General features: G+C 36.7%; 2 protein-coding genes across 3 annotated transcripts in view; both read right to left on the reverse strand.

Annotated features, from left to right (window-relative positions):
- The window catches only part of PPP4R2 (protein phosphatase 4 regulatory subunit 2), a 53,178-nt gene that overhangs the window by 21,481 nt on the left and 9,302 nt on the right, over positions 1 to 22,395 (reverse strand). The gene's annotated exons all lie outside the window — the stretch shown is intronic.
- On the reverse strand, positions 20,997 to 22,285 carry LOC112666087 (non-histone chromosomal protein HMG-14). Its single transcript, XM_025456589.3, has one exon. It carries the CDS (start codon positions 22,140 to 22,142, stop codon positions 21,837 to 21,839), a length of 306 nt encoding a protein of 101 aa, XP_025312374.1. The 5' UTR covers positions 22,143 to 22,285; the 3' UTR covers positions 20,997 to 21,836.

The raw sequence follows: 22,395 nt of genomic DNA on the forward strand, positions 1-22,395 counted from the left end.
GAGTATTTTAACCTGTGTTCACTTGTCACAAGAGATTTCTTTTGTACCTGAATAGGTCCTCTGCAACCCTCTCATTCTGGGGTTCCTCAACTTTGGCACCACTGACATTGTAAGCCTGATAATTCTTTGTCATAGGAGAATGTCCTGTGCACTGTAGGATGTTGAGCACCATCGCTGGCCTCTACCTCCCAAAGTCAGTAGTGACCAATCCCCACTGTCTCAAAAGTTGTGACAACCATGAACATCTACAAATATTGCCAAATGTTACACAGAAGACAAAAACTGTCCTCCATTAAGAAGCACAGCACCATCCCCATCCCTTTAAAATTGTCTTTTTCTTACTCTTATGATATCATGGAGAAAGCAAATTACTATGTGACACAAGTATGAAGATAACTTTTGAATTTCCATTTTGTACTGCTTAAAAAAATATTTAACTATTGTTTTTATATAAAAAAGTGACACTAAAATTTTTGTCTAATTATTCCTACTTTTTTTTTTCAAAGATTTTATTTATTCATAGACAGAGAGAGAGAGAGAGAGAGAGAGGCAGAGACACAGGCAGAAGGAGAAGCAGGTTCCACGCAGGGAGCCTGATGTGGGACCCAATCTCGGGTCTCCAAGATCACACCCAGGCCTGCAGGTGGCGCCAAACCGCTGCGCCACTGGGGCTGCCCTAATTATTCCTACTTTGAAACTATCCTTGAAATGTTACACATTTTCTTGCTCAGAAGCTCTTATCTGAAGATGGCAAGGTATTTACCTGCTCCAAAGCAATAAAATTCTAATACAAATACTGAAAGTGAATTTTTCAAATTAAAATATTTCCTGATAGTTGTACACATCAAGGATCCAATCCGATGGAAAAGAGCTTCAAGAGGTAAAATATACATTCAGTTAATACCTCAGCATGAACTTGAGTTTCTTCTTTGGCAACCTACATATGCATAAGGTTTCTAACATGTCTAAAGAGTCAAGTTACTTTTCTTCTACTCACCCATCTCTCCCTACCAAAGCAAAAAATTGAAAAAATAGTGTGTTCTGGTTAGCCTGCTTATGCTTAACTCTTAGCTAACCTTTGGTCCCTTACTTAAAATCTTTCTAAAATTTACTAATATACCAACATGAACCCTCTTGTCCCTCATAAACAGCTGAACCAAAGATACATCTTCTCTAACCGCAAGGCTCAGGCTGAGGACAACCAATTCAGAACTCAGGGGGTCCTGGGGTTTTTAACAGCACAAGCTTAGTGGCTGAGATGGATCTACTCTGCTTCCTACTCGAAGGGAGTAGCTCTTCTCACCACTTTCACCACTGCTACTATCACTTTCCATACAATCCATATGATAGCAATTCCAAATTCCCATCCACAGGCACTGGTCCATTCCTTCAGTGTCACTTTTGCCAGAACATAGGTAGAGTCTGGGCCCTTTCTGCATTCTACCAACTCACATTATAAATCAGAGTCAACAGCAATTAGGAAGCTCAGAACCCTGATCCTCCACTAATAACATGAGTTTATAAAACAAGATACAAAGACAATAAACAAATAGGACAGCATAAACCATTAGTTGTAGAGATTCAGTGATGGTACAAGAGAACCCAGAGAAAGGAAATACAAAATGAAGGCTTAGAGCTATCTAGGAAAGGCTTCAGGACTAAGTAAACTATAAGCTGGATGAGTAGAATATGGAAAAATAGAAAGATGTAGAATGATGAGTAGAATATGGAAAAACAAAGTGAAAAATTATAGGAACTAAAAGTAAAAGAAGCTTAATTAGTGGGACAAATTTCTCAAACTTAGCGTTTATTGACATTTTCAGCTAGAGGGTTCTATGTTATGGTGGACTGTCCTGTACATTGTAGGATGCTGAGCAACGTCCCTGCCCTCTACAACTTGATGCCAGTAGCACTCCCACTTCGAGTGGTAACAACCAAAAATATCTCCAGACAATGGCAAAAGGACCCTAGGTGGAAAATGCTACCCTTCCCCCCGCCACACACACACATCAAGTACCACTGCAAAACACAATTCCTTTTGTTGAGGATTACACTGGTTCCTGAAAATTAGCAAGGCTGGGAAAGAGAGAACTGCAAGGTCAAAGTCTCACAAAATTTAAAGAATAAAATAATATGCATATACATATTTTTTAATGGTAGAGAGAAATTCTAAAATGCAGAGGATTCATTTAAAAAATAAAACACTCACTAAAATCTATCTCACAACTCACTTCCACAGGAAAATGTGCTGTGAGATGTGACCTTAATTTTTTTCAAGTGTAATCTATGTACTGAGAAAGGTAAAGATAAAAAACAGCAAAAATCTTTCCACACTAACCAGAGACAAACTCATGTGGTACAAATCAAAGAATCTCTAATTGTTGGGTTTTTTCCTTTTTTTTTTTAAAGTAGGTTCCAGGCCCAGCTTGGAGTCCAATGCGGGGCTTGAACCCACAACCCTGAAATCAAGACCCGAACTGAGATCAAGAGTCAGATGCTGGGGCACACGGGTTGCTCAGTGGTTGAGCATCTGCCTTTGGCTCACCTTGTGATCCTGGGGTCCCAGGATTGAGTCCTGCCATCAGGCTGCAGGGAGCCTGCTTCTCCCTCTGTCTATGTCTCTGCCTTACTCTCTGTGATTCTCATGAACAAAAAAAAATAAAATCTTAAAAAAAAATTGAGAGAGAGGCTTAACCGACTGAGCCACCCAGGCATCCTGGGTTTTGTTTTTTTTCTTAAAGACTGAAATATAAGTATGTAAATGTTAAGGCTTTACAATTTCTGTTATCGAAATATAAAAAAGAGTTTAGACATCCACGAGTGGTGGGAGATTACTGTATACTTGTATACAGAATTCATCCCAGAAAATCTTGAGTATGAAGATGAGGCTCAAAGAGTCTTTGACGGTATTTGCAATAAGGGCTTTGGGTAGATTGGTATGTGTCTCTTTTGTGCTATGTCATATACAGATTATTTTTATTCATGTTTTAAAGTATGCCCCAGAGTTATTTGCTACTCTAAAATTGCTAATTAAAGATATAATTACTTAGAAAGCATTTTCTGTATTTATATACTCTCAAAAGGATGAAAAACAGACCATTAAAAGCACTGCATCTACTAAAACGACAATTTATACTTTGGTCCAAGAACTATATGAACACAAAGACAAATGGATACCCCCCCCACCCCGAGAATGTCTACCTATATGTGATAAAACCAAGAAAATAAGCTAGATGGCTAAATTCAAATTTCAGCTCAGTCACTTTTTCATTTTTCATCTAAAATAATCCCTTTGTTTCCCCATCTATAAAAATGGAAATAACTGTACCTACTTCACAGAACTGTGATAATTAACAGAGTAAGCAGACAGTGCTTGTCAGCAAAGTTAAGTCACACTTAGTAAGCACTCAAACTCAAGACAGGGAGAACATCTGTGAATATCACAGTAGAACTATGCAGAGAGCTTTCCAGGTGGCATTAGTAAAAAAAGACTTAGAATAGTAAGCCAAGACCTCTGTTAGGCCATAATAAAATGTCTGGGCTTACCTTATGTACTGTCATACAACAGATTATAAGAACTTCAGGCAATCTCTTGAGCCTAAGAATACTTCTTTATTCCCTTCATTAGAGTATAGAAAATGTTTTACCCAATATTCCTCCCTCCACCACTAACAAAATATTTCCTTAAAAAAAAAAAAAATACACAGAGTATTGCAGCTAATAGATAAGAGAGAATAGGAAGAAACACCTACAGATTATCTAGTTTTGTCAAACCTTTTTTACAGTTCTTGATGAACTAGAAAATATATTGCACTTGCTCCAAAAATTCTTTGACTCCACCAGGATCTCCAATCCATTGATCCTTCCACCTTTCTACGGTCTCTCATCCCCTTTTATATCCTTTCCCTTCATTATCCAGCTTAAATTAAAATTAATAATCATAAAAAAATTAATAATCATTATAATCACCCCCCTGCATATAGTTGACTCTCTATTCCCTCTTTGGCTTCATAGTACTCACAAAATCAACTCCACTGGTTAAATGTAATCCCCACCAAATCTGTGCCCATATGGCAATGCACAGAGGAGAGAGAATATGAAAGTTGTAGAAAATAAATATGGTCTAACCATCACGCTAGTTAGACTCAAGTACACTATTAAAGCTGACAGGTAAAATATTTCCCCAGTTTAGTTACTCTCAGACTCCTGTAGATAACCACTTTATATCATCGCCTCAAACCCCCACTGAGTTCTTCCTCACCATCACACTCAATGACTCTGCCTCCTGTTTTCACTTATAAAACTAAAGCAGTAAAATTTCCAGAGTTCTACCACATTTATCCACCTATTAGCAGGATCAGGCACACATTCTGAAATCTCACCTGTAATCACATATGAACTATTAATTCTTTCATCTATTAAGAATCTCTCCATTTATGCACCTAACTCCAGAGCATTTCTTGTGTAATTCTCCTCTTTATGTTGTCAACTACATCTATATCTACTTTTTAATCTCTAATGAGTCATTTCCATTACCATGCAAATATGTTGATATTTCTCCTATTTCAAAAATTTCCACTTAACCACCTATCCTATCCCTCTTATTTCTCTCCTCAGCAGGAAAATTCTTTAAGAGGTGTCTCCCTCCCATTATCTCTCAAATCCACTCCAATCAAGCTTTCAGCCCCACCACTAAAATTAATCTACTCTTACTAATAAAACTTATCAATGATCTCATATTGCTAAATTCAAAGGTCAATTCTCACACATTTCATCCTTAATTGGCCTATAAAATGTATTCACATAGATGACCACTCTTCCTTAATTATTTTCTTGGGTCTTCTTTCAAATAACTGGCCTTTGTTGCTCATTTTCCTTTACAGGTTTCCCAAACTTAATTCTGAGCAATCCAAAACTCAGACTATTTCTTCTCTGTCCACACTTGGGGATCTTATCCAGTCTGGAGATTTTATTTTTATTTTTTTAAAGGTATTTATTTATTTATTTATTTATTTATTTATGATAGAGAGAGAGAGAGAGGCAGAGACACAGGCAGAGGGAGAAGCAGGCCCCATGCACTGGGAGCCCAATGTGGGATTCGATCCCAGGTCTCCAGGATCGCGCCCTGGGCCAAAGGCAGGCACTAAACCGCTGCGCCACCCAGGGATTCCCCCCCCCCTTTTTTTTCAGTCTGGAGATTTTAAATACCATCTATATGCCAATTATGTCTCCTGATCTCTACTTTCATCCATCCACCTGGCTCCACATTAATATAAAATTCAGCATGTCCAAAACTCAACTCCTGATCTTTCCTATATATTGCCCCTGCCACAGCCTTTCCCATTGCAGGTATGATGAAATTCTTTTAGCTGCTTAGGCAAAACCCTTGAGTCATTTTTGACTCCTTTCTTTCATACACCACAGCCTATCTACAGGAAATCCTGTGAAGTTGTACCTTCAAAATATATAAAGAATATGACTAAACCTCACCACCCCCAGCTACCTGAGCCATTGCCATTCTTCAATAATATCATTATCTTCATCTTCAACAAACCCTGCTTCGAGCTTATTTTACCTAAAGTATATTCTCAGCACAGCCATTCTTAAAACAATCATCTTAAACCTAATGTCACTTACCTACAGAAAACTCCACAATGGCTCCTGACTTCATTCAGAGTAAAGTCCAAAGTCTTTACAATGGTCCCCAATGTCTTACATAAACTAAATCTAATCCCCTTTACTTCTCTGACCTTCTGTCCCTAGTCAATGTATTCCAGCCATTGTGACCTCCTTGTTAGCCTGTGAAAAGGCAGGACACACTCTTAAGGACTTTTGTGCAGGAAGATTCCTCTGCCTGGAATGCTCTTCTACTATATAAGGCTGAGTATTTTAAATTACCGTATTTAAAATTACAAGTTCCTCCACCCTTAACGCTCATTTGCCTACCCTCATTTTTCTATTGCCTTTACAAGTAAGTAACATAATAATTTATTGTATTTACTATATCTGTCTACACATTTGTTCACCAATATATATGTGTGTGTCCATATATATCACAACTATCAGAAAATATGTCTGACAAAAGTGTTTAATAATTATTTGGTGAATATCCTGAAGCCTGCTTTGGTGGGAATAATACAACCCACCTAGAATAGGAAAAAAAAAAATCAGGAAAATACCAGTTACCAAACAGATTTGGGAAGTACTGTATGTGCAACTGTTTTTGCAATAGGAATACAGATTCATATTTGAACTGCAACACATAACAGAAATTGGAGCAAATGTGTAACCACTAATGTCAATCACTGGTCTCAGCACTTTGGACATATTAATTCAATCCTTACAACCACCCTATGAGTTAGGCAGTATTATTTCACCAATCTTATCACCAGTGGGCAACTAAGAAACAAAGAGGTTAAACAACCTGCCTATGGTTGCACAACTAGTAAGTGGCAGAGCCAGGATTTTAACCTAGGCATTTAGGCTTCAGAATCCATACTCCTAGAAAGTCATGACATCTAGTTACAGACAAAGAAGGAAAAGGAAGAAAAGGAGGGAGGGAGGGAAGAAGGGCAGGCAGGCAAACATGCAACTGGAAGCTACTCTGTAGTAGGAAAAGATACAAATGAGTCTAGGTGCCCTCAGGGAATTCACAATCTAAACAAAAAGGAGAGCAAACAAAATCTATACATCCAATGGTGGAAACAAGACTTGCCTACATCCAGACTTTTAATATATATCTTAAAAAGATGAGCACAAAGGAAAAGAGAAGCCTCTCTTCCAGCAGGGAAGAGTATGTGCAAAGTCACTGAGGCGAGAGAGCAGGCTTCACCAGAGAACTTTAAGTAGTTTAGGAAAGCAGAAAAAAAGGTAGCAACCTGGGGAAGCGCAAGTTTTAAGCAGAGGCACAATCCTATAATATACATCTTAAAACGTCATGATAAAGATTTTAAATTTCAACTTGAGGAAGGTGCATTAAATTTTAATCATAGAACATATTTACACTGTAGCAAGACCACTGCTAATAACATAGCTTAGAGACTAAACAGGACAAGTAAAACTGAAGTTTAGGAAACTATTTAGAAAAGCCTACAAAGAAACTCAATCAAGATGAGAATGACTGATAATGTCTACAGAACAGTAACCCAACGTTTGAGAATCTTCATGTCGGTTCCCACTAACGATGTCCTATTTCAAGTTCTCATTTCCTCTATCCTAAACTCCCATAATAGTCTCTTAAGTGTTTTCCCTAGCTCACCTAAATTAGATTCCAGCTCCCCAAGGCAAAGTTCTGCTTTATCTCTCCTCTGCTAAAAAAAAAAAAAAAAAAAAAACCTTCAATAACTTGTAAGGTCTTTCTAAAATTTTCTAAAATTTTATGTAGTATCAGCAAGATATACCTTCATACCACACACTTTTTCCTGATATTCCTTTGCTCATTTTTCCCTCTAGTTGGATTGAGCTAAACTACTTCATGTAGGAAGCTCTCCCTAATCCTCAGAAAACAACTTCTTACTCTACTGCTCCTGAAGTACTTTATTATTATCTTAAAGCAACTATTATATTCTGCCCAGACCATAATCACTAGGTTCTAGACTCTTTTTCTCCACTTGTGAGGTTCCATGAAGCTAAGCATCATCCAACAGAATTTTTCCTTGGGGAAAAAACTTGTCTTTTGTTACAGAAATACTTTGATAGGAACGTAGGCAAAAGCTAGGCTTCAATTTATAAGCATTTCAACAATTCAGAGATGTTAGGAAAAATGAAGAATTTCTAAACATAAAAGAATAGGGGTTCTTTCTTACAAATCAGTTATAATCTCCTTAACCATTTTAGGATAACAATTTTAATACTTTATCTGTATGAATTAGGGACACCGTATATGCATGTATATATGCTGGTTACAGCACATACTAATGAGGTTGGCTCCCCAGCTCACAGTTCCCACTTTCTTAGAAAGGTATGTGATGGGATCCCTGGGTGGTGCAGCGGTTTAGCGCCTGCCTTTGGCCCAGGGCGCGATCCTGGAGACCCAGGATCGAATCCCACATCGGGCTCCCGGTGCATGGAGCCTGCTTCTCCCTCTGCCTATGTCTCTGCCTCTCTCTCTCTCACTGTGTGACTATCATAAATAAATAAAAAAAAATAAAAATAAAAATAAAAAGGGTATGTGATGATCCTCCAGGAATCAATTGTTTCCCTGTCCACATCACTTGCCTCCTCCCTTGCAAAAAGTGGATTAATCTCAGGGCCAGCCAACTGGACATTTCCCCCCCAGAAATGTGAAATATGGAGAACACAGACTGGAAATTACCAGACTAAATCACCCCTTTGTCAGGAACCTAAAAGAAACATCCAGCAACTTCTAGTCCAGCCTGAGGTAGCCCATTCTCATATCCTTGGCTTGGTTAGTTTAACTCAACCCCTGATGCTAAGTTCTACCTCAGTATCCTTCAAATAAATCTTTGTCTCTTCTCTTATCTTCTTCTGGGCTTGAGAGATCCAAAATCAGTCTGTTCTGCTTGTAAGCAAAAGTTTTAAATTAATTTGATTCTTTCAAAAAGTCCTAGATTCTTTGAGGATTACATCTTTAATGCTCAATCTTTAAGCAGAAATCTGAGCTGAGAAAAAAGCCTTTTCTGGATTTTCAAATTACAACTTCAAAGTTGAGTTCTTATATTTTAATATTTAAAATGGTGTGACTCTAATAAATTAATTCAAGTCTAAGTGGACACTCCCATGAGCCATCTTCAGTCCAGCAGACTATCCATGGTATTCAGAGATTTGGGATTTTAGCTTTGTTCTCTGCATGTAATTCTCCAGAATGTCAAAGACCCTCTATATTGTTATATACACTGCCAATCTCTTTATGACATATCACTACTATAAAGTAACTTTGTTATTTTCTTCATTAGCACCTCATCCCTTCATTATAGTTTCAATTTTATCTTTTACCAATATAAAGGTCCTCAAAATATTATGATATTCCTACAGCAACCTAAAGCTTGATTTTCCTAGGTCAGAAATTAGAAATGTATATATTTATGAATTTGTAAGTCTGGAGATTGTACATTTCAATCATATCTATAAAGTTTTTCTTTTTGATGTGAGTATAAAAAATAGAAAATATTTAAAAAGGTAATTATTTAAAAGTCAGAAATGAAGGCAGCCCGGGTGGCTCAGAGGTTTAGTGCCGCCTTCAGCCCAGGGTGTGATCCTGGAGACCCAGGATCGAGTCCCACGTCAGGCTCCCTGCATGGAGCCTGCTTCTCCCTCTGCCTGTGTTTGTGCCTCTCTCTCTCTCTCTCTGTGTCCCTCATGAATAAATAAATAATACCTTTAAAAAATAGTAATAATAAAAAAAATAAATAAAAGTCAGAAATTATAAAATAGGAAAAATTAAGTTACTGATGGTAAAATTTTCTGATAGAGAAATAAAAATATTCAAACTGAATACTAGAAAGCAAAGTTGATCCAAATAGTATTTTTAAAAGGACATTGGCATTTCATTTCCAACTATTCCTGAAACATATGAATTTAATTCCTTAGAACACAAGGTTTGCTCAGATATTTTTTAGTTTATCCTGGTAGCTTTTTTTTTTTAAGCCACTAAATTCTCACTTCCATTTTGTATTTTACTTGGTGAATATAAAAATTCAGCAAATTCTGGGGCACAAAAATGGAGGAACTGTCACTTCTTTAAAGAAAAAAAAATGCACTGTTCAAATTGTTTTACACAGGTATCCTACTTTTTAATAAAAACTACATTTTAAATATCCAGCCGCATTTCTTAATACTCTATACCTAACATCAATAAGAAATTCAGTAATTTCAAAAATCAGCACACTTAGAAATCTTCATCCTATTAAGACGATTCTAGAATTTTAAGTTTTATACTGTTCATCAATAAATTTTTAAAAAGCAAAATATCGAAAAGTCATAAATAAGGATATGATTTTTTTCAAGATTTTATTTATTTATTCATGACAGAGAGAGAGAGAGAGAGAGAGAAGCAGAGACACAGGCAGAGGGAGAAGCAGAGACACAGGCAGAGGGAGAAGCAGGCCCCATGCCAGAAGCCTGACACAGGACTCGATCCTGGGACTCCTGGATCACGCCCTGGGCCAAAGGCAGGCGCTCAGGGATCCTCTAAGGATATGATTTTATCCACAAACCCTTAAAACAACCTGGGGCACCTAAGCTCAGTAGGTTAAGCATTTGCCTTGGGCTCAGGTCATGATCTCCAGGTCGTGGGATCAAACCCCAAATCCGGCTCCTTGCTAAGTGGGGAATCAGATTCTCCCTCTACCCACTCATGCACTGCACACAGGTGCGCTCTGCTTTCTCTCCTCCTTCCCCTCTTAAAAAAAACCTTATAACAACCTGAACTTTAAAAAAAAAAAAAAAAAAAAAAAACCTGAACTTTTGAAGACTACCAACTAAATTATATTTCTTAAAACCTTTTGACTTTATACAAGTCAATAATTAATTCAACCTTACACTGAATACTCAGAAGCCATTCTTTCAAGAATGAATGATACTTCCAAACTGCAATACTTAATACTTCCAAGCTGTCCAATACTTAAATATGTGCTTCTCTTAAAACTTCAAAGAGCTAACTGCACTATATTCATCAAATCTAAATCAGGATCAATTTTAAGATTCTCCAAGATTTTAAGAATCCTAGACTACTACTGGTATCTGAAAAACATTCGATTTCAGAGATACTAAAACAGAAAAAAAAAAAACATACTAATGAATAAAATTTATCTTAGTTTTAATTTAAAAATGTCTTTTTTTGGGTGACAGAGACTCTGAGGTTAAACTTTTTCAAGTTTTTACTTATTTCAGAGTGAGTGGGAGAGAACATGCAAACTGGGGGAGGAACAAAGATGAGGGAGAGAATCCTAAGTCGACTCAGTGCTGAGTGCAGAGCCTGACATGGGGCTCCTGATGTAGGGCCTGATTTTACAAACCCCATGATCATTACCTGAGCTGAAACCAAGAGTCAGACGCTTAAACAACTGAACCATCCAGGTGCGCCAAACCTTAATTTTAATAAGATTTGTGATTAGGGGAGGCGTGGGTGGCTCAGCACTTGAGCGTCTGCCTCCAGCTCAGAGTGTGATCCCAGGAGTTCTGGGATGAGTCCCACATAGGGCTCCCCATGAGGAACCTGCTTCTCCTTCTGCCTATGTCTCTGCCTCTCTCTTTCTCTCTCTCTCTCTGTGTCTCTCATGAATAAATAAAACCTAAATACATAAATATATATATGTGATTATGTCAAAATTTTCAGAAATATCTGGAATTTATATATACATAGCAGAAAAATTTGAAAAGCAAAAATTTAAAGCAATTTCAATTTTATCTCCATCTAATCCAATCAACCTCTATAGCACTTCATACATTATGAGGCTATTATCTCTTGAAACTAAAGCTTTCCCCTCCCTACCCAAAATCTAAAAACAAATATATGACAAAAATTATTATTGGTTGACCCCTTCTATATCTGATTAGCCTTAGGCTCATAGCATATACTAATTTAAAGATCAACTGAAAGAAATTACTCTCTAAAGTAACTACACTTACACAGTTCCCCCTAGCCCTAATTTTAAAAATGAAGATAACATATTTGATACAGGCAAATGCCAATAAAAGCAGCAAACAAAATATTGTATGAAATAATACTGTAATGCTAAAATAATAAATACTATAAGCAACTGTGATTTGTTTGCTCACCACTGCATTCCATTCCCAGCAACTAACCTGGCAGAGAATATAGGCTCAATAAATATTTGCTAGCATCTTAATAGAGATGTGAAGGAATGAAGGAAAGGAAGCAAAGCACAATCAGAAATTACACAAAAATTAAGTGGTGGGAAGATAACAAAAGGAAGTTTGCATTCAGAAAAATTTCACACCAGCATATCTTACGCAGAATGTCATATAATATGAATTATAATGTAGGAGGCTCAAAAAATCCCAGACCCTCTCTTTCCCATTTTCCTTTAAACTGGGTACATCTAAAATATTTACTTCACGAAACTCCATGAAATCAAAATTTCAAGAACATATCTGCATATCTGAAACCACACCTGAATTTAATCAGTAGGCATAAAAAGAAAGATGTACTAATTGCACAGATGAGTTGCAAATATGATGGACTGAAAGTGTTTCTCCAAAATTTTTATGTTGAAGCCTTAACACATAAAATTATAGTATTTGGAGATGAGGTCTTTGGGAGGTATAATTAGGTATAGATGAGATCATGTGTGTGGGTCCCTAAAAATGGTATTAATGTCCTTATTAGGAGACGGGCGGGGGGGGGGGGTGTTGCTTGCTGTTTCTCTATTTCACCTCTCATACCCTTCCCTTCCTTCTCTCGTTTCCCTTTGCCATGTAAAGATAGAGCAAGAAGGTGGATTTCTGCAAGCCAGGAAGAGAACCCTCACCAAAGCCCAAATATGTTGGCACCTGATCTCAGACCTCCAACTTCCTGTGAGAACGTAAGTTCTGCTGTTGAAGCCATAATCTACACTATTTTATTATTATAATCTAAGACAGCAAGCCTACTATTGAAGAAATAGTGACATATACTACAGAAGGATATAAAGATCAAAAGCCAAAGAATTTAGCTTGATAGGAGAAATAATAGATGTATTAAAATACCCAACATAGAATAGGAAATGGCAAATGGAAATTTTATGAAGGCAAAGTTACTATATTGTCTGAAAATCTGGGAAGGCTTAGACACAAAGTTTACAAAGGATAAATAGAATCTAGACAAAGGAAAACTAAAAGGGAAGAGAAAACAAGCTTCTCTCTCACATACACATCTCAGGATTTGGACACAGTAGTTTCGATTATTTTCTAAAGTTGGAATACTTCTTTAACAGAGGAAGACAAGATTTAGCTTTTTCTTCTATTTACATATTTAATTCAGCTCCTACTTTATGTCACGATTTCAGCCTCCTCAAAGTTTGGGGAACCTTACGTAGAAACAGATTAGTAAGCAAAGAGCTGCAATAGAAACCATGATCAATGCATATCAGAAATATGGTGGTTTCAATTAAGAAAAGGGGGTCTAAGAAAGCTTTTCAATAGATTACTATATATTTGAATGGAACTATCTGAACAATCTTCAAAGACAGGTGGATGTTATACCATGAGTAAGAACATCAGGGATAGCCAAAAGAAAGATGCAATTAGAATTTAATACTATCAAAAAAGAGCACTGCATATTCAACAAAATCCAAGTAATTTGGGCAAGTTACAAATGGTAGCAAAAGACAATATTGGAAAAATAAAATTTTAAAGTATTTGCCTCACTGGAATAAATGTGTAAGAAGGAATGATATTAAATCATAATGCTAACATGGGAGACTTTAAAAGGAACAAAGAGTGACCATACATCCTAACTAGAACAGTCCTGGTCTACATCTGTTCATCTGGTGTTCCACCCAGTTACCCTTTGTAACATATTTAATGATGCATTATTAGTAATTGCACTAAAATATGCAGGTTTGGTAGGCCTCTCCACTTTGAACTTGCAACCTTCTGCTATGACCTTGTCAGCTTGTTTATGAAATGCATGGATAATGAAGAGAATACATTAAAGATGACAGAAACAACTAATTTATCTTTCTCTCACCCTTTCCAGACTCAATGTATCTAACCCTTCCCTTTTAAGGGTTAGTATGCAGGGGACTTCTCAAGGCTAGGGCAGTCAGCTCCTTTGGAGGTGGAAGAAGTGGTCAACACTGCCACCACTAATGTTCCACTGATATATCAGCCAAGTTATGGCCTGTGATTTCATCCCTGAATCACAGTTGCCAAGCTACCAATGAGCAGAAGTTACAGGAAATTATAGGTTAAATACGTGCAGAGTAGCTAATATTAACACACAAAGCCAGTACTCTTAATGAAATGACGAATTAAAGCTTCTCTCACCTCTATGTATATAATATTTGTCCCATGAAGCTAGCTAATGGATGTATTTGTGAAATAATATATAGACATATACATGTACATACACACACACACAAAATGGTCTCTCTTCCTGGTTCCTAACACAGAGCTCCTGAAAGCCTTGAAAACAGGGGTTCTAGGACACCTGTTCTACTATTTAGTCTTTGGCCCCAGTTCCTGACAGCTCCTAAAATCTTTGGAATTTCCTGAGTGATAAAAACAGCTTCTGTTCTAATGATGCAACTCTGGATGGGCTCCTGAATGGGGGCTGGTCACCACAAAGACCAAGAGAAGATTAGAAGCTTAGAACTTTCAGCACCTTCTCCCCATTCTCCAGAGAAAGATAGAGGCTAGAAGTGGAGTGAATAATCAATCATGCCTACATGATGAAGCCTCCATAAACTATGGGATTCAAAGAGCTTCCAGAATCACGAACAAGAATGCAGCTACATGCTGGGAGGGTAGTGCACCCCAAACTCCACATGGACTGAAACTTCTAAGTTCAGGATTCTGCTGGGCTTCGCCCTATGTATCTTTTCATCTGGCTATTCATATTGTACCCTTCAATATCCAGTGTAATAAATCAGTAATCTAGTTATGTAAACAGCTTTCCTGAGTTCTGTGAGCTACTCTAACAAATTAATGGAACCCAAGGAGCAGGTCATAGAAATCTCTGTTTTTTTTAGCCTGGTCAGAGCACAGGTAACATCTGGGATGTGTGACTGGCATCTGAAGGGGGAGGGAGAGTTTTGTGAGAGTAAGCCCTTAATTTATGAGATCTCAAATTAACCTGAGGTAGACAGTGCCAGAACTGAACTGAACTGTAGGACAGACACTTAGCTAGTTTCAAAGAATTGCTTGGTATGAAGAAGAAAGCTAACACATGTGTTAGAAGTGTTCTGAGTGTGAGTAAAGAAGCAACTGAATTTTCTAGGCATTATTTGATAAGAGGCAAACATCTGAGACTTCCATCTTTACTGAAAATCAAGAAATACACTTATAATTAGGCTATGAATCTTTGACAAGAATATTTATCTCTCAAAATTAAACTTTACTAAGTTTCTCAAATAGAATTCCAAAAGGTAAAACTAGAAGACGTGGTTAAAGATCTTGATTCTACCCATCATTGTTTTTATTTCACAAGTCAAAGAATAAACTATGAGACACATTTTAAAGCTTAATGTATTCTTTTCCCTATGAAGTAAAATCTTTCAATCTTGGTACCATTGACATCTTGGGTCTGATAATACTCTATTGTTGGGATTTATTCTGTGCAACATAGGTTCTTCAACAGCACCCCTGGCCACTACCTATTTGATGTCAATAGCATTCCCTTACTAGTAACAATCAAAAATGTCTCTAGTCATTGTCATCCCTACTTGAGAACCACTGCTGTAAATATTTGAAAAGGAAAGTGAAGACCAATGTTAGAGAATTAAATGCAAATTTGAAGAAAAAGCTCCCATTTCAAAATCTGAAACATCTTCAAGTAGTTTTAATCACTGCAGAGGCCTATGAGCTTACATAAGCACAAGTAAGGTCAAATATTTTACTTACATCTAAATAAAAGAACGTATTTATTCAAAACTAAATTTAAGACAGTACAATCCTTAAGGTAAGCTTATTTTTGTAGGTGGTTATTTTCATTACTTCTGCTTGAGTATCAGGACTCCAGGACATTTCTGCAATCTCAGAGTGCTCGCAGTATTCAGTCAACTGAAGAGCAAAATGTAGTTTTTTAACTTAAAATAACTGGTTTGTTTTGGCCTATTTACAAAGAAACAGGCCAGAACCAGATTGCAAAGAAAAAATTCAAAAGGACAGAACTTCAAATACAGTCATAAAATTAAAGACACAGCTCATACTTTGTCTCTAAAGTCTCTTTAACTGATAAATATGATTACCTGTCTATGGAATGTGACTAAAAAGACATATATGCCAGAAACAAAAATTCAATCCAATCATTACAAAGACTATTCTTTGCTATATAGTCATGGCCATTGTTTTTAAACAACTTGCTGTTTGATGCGGTCTTAAACTCAGATTATTCCTAACACAAAAGTATAATTATTTAGAAGTAATTTCATCAGGCTACTTTATATCAATAAAAAGCTAGCAAAAACCCTGAAAAACAAATCATAACTTCATAAATGAGGAAAACAGAAACTATAATTGTTAATAAACAAATGGAAAGATGTAGGCACAAAATAAAAGCAAATTAAAATGATATACAATTTTTCATCTATCAGATTTTTTAGATTTAAAAGCCTAAGAATGCTTGGTGCTGACAGGGGTAGATAACTTTCATACACTGTTGGTATAAGTGTTATGTTGAAAAAACTTTTTGGGAGGCCAGCTGCCAAGATTTCATAAAATAATAATGCACATAAACTTCCATCTATAGATCCCATTCTTTAATCTGTGCTCACTTAAGCACTGTTTGAATTGTTTTGTAATTCCAAACAACTTAAAGGACCATCAAAGGAGGACAGGGCAAGTGAGTTACAATATACCCCAAACAAGGGAATACTATGCAACCCATAAAAACAATGAGGCAAATTTTTGTGTTTTGATAAGATATCCAAATACAGCAAGTTAACAAAACGCAAACTGCAGAACTTTGATACCTCTTTTTTAAAAAGAATTAACACATATACACTTATATACACAGAAAAATTATGTTAATATAAAAAAAAACAGGTTAAAAGTATGGTCTGATTTTTTTTTTAGTATTCTGTAATAAAAAAATTTTTAATGACAAGCTTATCTAAGCAATACTAATTTCCATCTTTGTACATGAGTTTTTCCACAGTATAGGCATAATTATTTAATTCATGTCCATTAAACTCGATATGCAGTTATCCTCACCAAATTTCTCCTTAACCGAAATGGGGACGTAAGCAAAAAATGTATGTATGATAGTTTCCATGTTCAAGATACATACAATATTAAGACAAAGTTTTAAAACAGGTATTTAAAATTTACCACCTGTTCACTCACCTAATATGTGAAGTGGCTACATCTTGACCATGGCATTGATTTCTGTCATATCCTACAGCAACTAAGACAGCAAAATCAAATGCCACAGGCAAAATTTACAAGAAAACTGGTATCCCCATGAATTCTCTCTAATATAAACAGGGCAAGACTAGAGAGCCATCAATATCTATACAGGAGGAAGAAAAAGACTACTTGTCTTACAACAGCTCATCAACAGGAAAACGCTGAACTCACAAACAGTACTTATTGAGGAAAAAAGAAAACTAGGCTACATACTACCCACATTCAAGATTACACCCTGCAGAAATACTCTGTCATGCCAAGTCCCTAGAAAAGGTGGGACCTGTCTCCAAATAATTACTTTGAGGCAAAACATCTATAATCTCAAAAATCACCCTGCAGTCACCAAGGACAATATTCCTAAAATAAGACCAAAATAAAACAATCTCCAAAAATATCAAATTCACTTCAGTACAAACAATTCTAAATAGAAATATTTCATCAGTTAACAAGCTATCCTCACCCTCCCTCTTAAAGATACACACACACAATAGTGCAAAATTCCCAAATGTACTTATAATAGCTTGTACCTCTCAAATTTCAAATCCTTCTGTAGAGTATTTTTTTCCAGTTTCATCACCTGTAAATGGAAATATTACCACCTACCTCCCAATACTCAGAGGTTAAGATTTTTGGTTGATTAAGAATAACAAATTCAAAAGGCATATATTAAAAAGAAAGCTAGACTCCTACTTCCAACCAAAATATGCATCAGTCTCACAACTATGTGCTTCAAATTTATGCTGCTGAATTACAATTACTAGAAGTTTTCAGCCTTTGAGGTTACTGAAAAATAGTCTAAATCACAAATATTAAGGGTATATCCAGTAATTTACCTTACTGACTCTTCCATATCTCCTGACAGTTTTTCTTAAATCATGAATTACCACACCCAACCTCCCAATACTTGCCACAATCCCCAGGAAACTATGGTGTCAGTGCTTACAAGGTAAGCCTTCTCAGGTCATACATGATGGTATGCCACAGGAAAGGAAAGCTGGACAGAGATATCTAGTCAGGATTAGATAAGCAGCAAGAAAATCTCAAAACAACTAGTTAACAGATTCCTATCAAAAGTCTATTTTCAAATTCTAAAGGTTTTAAAAGAATTCTCAGAGTGCTTCAGTGAAGAGGAAAGAAGTGAGAAGACACCAAGTGATCTAAAAGTACACGTTATAAGAGGACCTAAAGTCAGGATGCCTGAGTTTAAACTCCAATTCACTCACCAAATGTACTATCTTAAAACTTTTTAAGTTCGGTAAGTCTCAGTATCTTCTTTTTAAAAAGCAGATACTTATTTAAGAGAGTAGTTGTAAAGATCAAATTAAGATACACATATGAAACATTTGACAGTGCCTGGCACAAAATAAGCGTCTACTGAAAGTTTGCATTTTAGGAAGAAAAAACAATTTAGCCCAAAACACAAGTCCTATGTGGAAATTCTAGTCCCTTAAAGATAAATCCCAATTTCAGGTCCACAAATTTAAGACCAATAAAAACTGTATGTAGGAGTACTGAGAAGCCTTGTATACATCAAGAAGTAACGTTAGGAAAATAAAATTTTTAAAGGGTCCATAATACTTAAGAGATACCCAGAATCTGCAAGGAGCCTAGACAAATCAAAGGGAGACAGGAAAGTAAAATGTATTCTGGGTCTAAAAAGTCTAAGTCAGATCTACTTACAGCGAAGAAGGAAAATAGCTAAAACAAACTTCTGGAAAGCAAAATGACTCTCTCTCTCTCTCATGAATAAATAAATAAAATTTAATATATATATATATATAAATAAAGGGGGGGGGCAGCCCGGGTGACTCAGCGGTTTAGCGCTGCCTTCGGCCCAGAGCATGATCCTGGAGTCCCAGAATTGAGTCCCATGTCGGGATTCCCTACGTGGAGCCTGCTTCTCCCTCTGCCTGTGTCTCTGTCCCTCTCTCTCTCTCTCATGAATAAATAAAATCTTAAAAAAAAAAAAATGAGTAGCTCAGTCACAAGTATAAAGAAGCTTGATGAAATTTAGAAAGTCTTGGGCCTAAACAGAGATCACTGTAACTGGTCAATCTGTTTTCATTATTAGGACTTCAATTTCAGTAAGCTGCAAAACTCTTAAGCATCAAAACTGGTATTAAATAAATGTTATTTTTGATGCTAACTTTTATTTTCATATCAGTGTACAAACAAAATAAAGAATCTAAGATTTACTGAATGCTTGCTATTTCAAAAGACTGTGAAGTTCAGCATTGTTCATTTTCAGCTGGGGAGCTGAGGAAAATAGGGCTTAGGTAACTAACTTGTTCCATCAAGTCATTCCAACAAATTATAATGAAACTAGAATTTTTACCAATATTATCTTCTAAATCAAGCAAATTATAAGCACAGAGACAAGAAAGATACCCTGACAAATATACCTCCAAGAGTATCTTCACTGTACCATAGAACCTCTCAAAGCTTTTATCCCACCCGTGCCCCAAATCACTAATAAGTACTAACAAAAAAGCCCTACTTACCTACTGGCACATTTTGAAAAAGCACTGGGGCACTAATACTGTTATTTTACATCATTACTAATTTGACACTTAACTATTTTTCACTTTGCAGTCAACGGTGTAATCTCTCAATAATATTCAACATATTTGGCAGGAATGAAGTTTGGAGGGTGCTTACAGAAGTGCCTATTACACAAGGTAGATTCCACAAAAGCAGTGCCAAACCCAGGCAGCCCGATAATACAGACAGGCTTGCTGTGGGTGAAACCGGAGAAAGCAAAGACGAGCAACTGAATACATCTGAAGGCCCGTGAAGGCAAAAATGAAGATCTAAAATATATTTCTCAGATTCATCGGGTATTTTTAAAGTAAAATGCTTTCAGAGACATATGTATTAAATGAAATAACAGCCAACATTTTCCTCTTCAACTGTCTATACTCTTTTAGTCACTGAATACATTTAAGGCTTTTGTTTTGGTTTTTTTGCTCTTAACACTGAATCTTGATTTTGGTACAGAAAGACAGAAGGATGCAGACAGACACACACACACTTTCACTCACAAGCTCCCATTTCATTAAAGTAAAAGACCTACAATTCACAAAACATAGGGAAAGAACAGTAAATTCTGGATAAAATCCTTAACTTCTTACTAATATGTTTTGAAGCAACATGAAGTTTTTGACAGACTTCTAATAATAGTCCATAAGCATTATGAATCTATGTATTCATCATTCAGCAGGCAAAAAGATCTACGGATGTAGATAAAAACCACAGGTGTGTATACAGGTGACACTAAGAATGGCATTCTGTGAACCTCTTTGTGGTTCCAATGAATTAAGAGGTAACAAACAATGACTGGTCTTTCTCATCCAAATATACACAACTAATTCTTTTTTCTTTTTCTTTTTTGGTCTCCAAACCATTCACCTCTGCAACATACTCCCAAAAGTTCATCTTTCACCATCATCAGACATTTTAAATTTTAACATCAACCACCATCACTGTGCCCCATTCTCCACCCTTAATCACTACTGCTGCAATACTATCCCCAGGTAACTACTGCCACAACACAGAGTCCTATAAGCTTTCCAAGCTGAGGAACCTGAGGAAATTATCTATTAAAAGCCCCTCACTTAGTATCTGAGCAAACTTGTATCCCATAGTAATTTAACTGACTTAAATAATGGAAAATAAAATAATTAGTTACAGCAGCTTCCTTTCATTTAGGGGGTGGGAATGAGAGGGGGATGTTCACTGTGTGCCAGTTACTGTATTAAGTACTTTAGATGTATAAAAATTCATTGAATTCCCACAACATCCCTTGAGATAAATTTATTTCATTAGTCCTATTTTACAGATGAGGAAATTAAAGTACAAAAGAAGTCAGCCTTGGTCACAAAGTGATAGAAGTAGGAATTCAAACCCAGGTCTTGTGTTCTCCTGACTCAACCCAGAGCTCTTTACACAAAATGAAGACCTCAGACTTGTTTCTTTTTTTTTTTTTTTTTTTTTTTTTTTTTTTTTCTTTCATAATTTTTTATTGGTTCTTCTGAGGATCAGTTCAGACATTTCAATTTGTACACAATTCTTAACGTACGTACCGAAAATCTAAAAAATCATGTAGTTGTGATCCTTTTCTAAAAATTATTCCAGTGACCTTCCAGCTTAAAATTTGGAGGCAAATTTTCCTTAACAGTATATCAGGTACCAATATCTTCAAATGCTGATACACTGTTACTTTGTTAAGTCCCATTAATTCACAATTTAATATCATATACACTACATATTCAAATTTTCAGTCTTGCACAGCACATTAACAGTTACTAGAAAAACTGGACTACCACAACCAAGATGTTACAGAGTGCACAAGAATTCTGACAAGGAGAGCCAAGATCTAGGAGTGGTTTTCTTTAGGAAACAATTCTACCAAAAACAACATGGGAATAGAAGAAATTTAAAATGTTCAAGACATATTAAATGCACGACTGACTCCAAATTGCCATTTAGTATGCTTGGTATTATAGGATATAAAAACTACCCCGTCTATGGAATGTTGAGCTGACACCCAAGACAATCAAAGCCTCCCACATTCAATATCCCACTATTTTCTGGTTGTACCAAAAAATAAACAACCAGCAAATGATTTCACCTCTTAAAAAAAAGCATTTACACTTAAAAAATGGGATGAGGTGGGATTCCCTCCTTCTTAAAAATGTTTCTAGAGCTACTAAAAAACTTGCATTTACAAAATAGTTGATAAAAATATTCCTCTGGATTGTACAAGAAGGGAGACAGGGACCACTGATAAGACATGGTATATGGTATTAATCAGACTTGGCTTCTTTCTCTCCTGCTTCATCAGAGGCTGGACTCTCCTCGTTCTTGGTTTCTCCGTTTTCTGCAGGTAAGTCTTCTTTCGTTTCTTGGTTAGCCACTTCAGCCTGTTTTCCCTTTGCTCCCCTTTTCCCCTTTGTTTGCACTTTTTTGTCTGAAGATTTATCCTTTCCCGCCGCCTTTTTTGGCTTCGTTTCCACTTTTGCGGGAGCAGGTTTAGCGGACAACCTCGCCGACCTCCTCTTGGGCTCCTCCTTGGCCGCGCCCTCGGCCGAGCTGACCTTCCTCTTGGGCATCGTGGCGGCGGGGCGGGCGCGTGCCGGGTGCCTGCGGGCCGCCGCGCGCCGAGAGCCTCCGCGAAGCTGGGCTGCCTGGGCCGCTGACGCTCCTCCCGCCGCCCGAGCTGCTGCGACCCGCGGCGGGGGCCCTCAGACTTGTTTCTTAAGCCAAATTCACTGTTTATGCCCAACATATAGACCATTCTATTTTTACACCAAATTCTAATATTTATAGCTACATCCTTTATCATTTATTTGAGTCCTCACAAGA

The sequence above is a fragment of the Canis lupus genome, chromosome 20, assembly GCF_003254725.2.
Source record: "Canis lupus dingo isolate Sandy chromosome 20, ASM325472v2, whole genome shotgun sequence".
NCBI classification, from domain to species: domain Eukaryota; kingdom Metazoa; phylum Chordata; class Mammalia; order Carnivora; family Canidae; genus Canis; species Canis lupus.

What these genes read in the sequence shown, in the direction of transcription:
- LOC112666087 (XM_025456589.3), bottom strand. Translation starts at nt 22,142, where the DNA reads ATGCCCAAGAGGAAGGTCAGCTCGGCCGAGGGCGCGGCCAAGGAGGAG.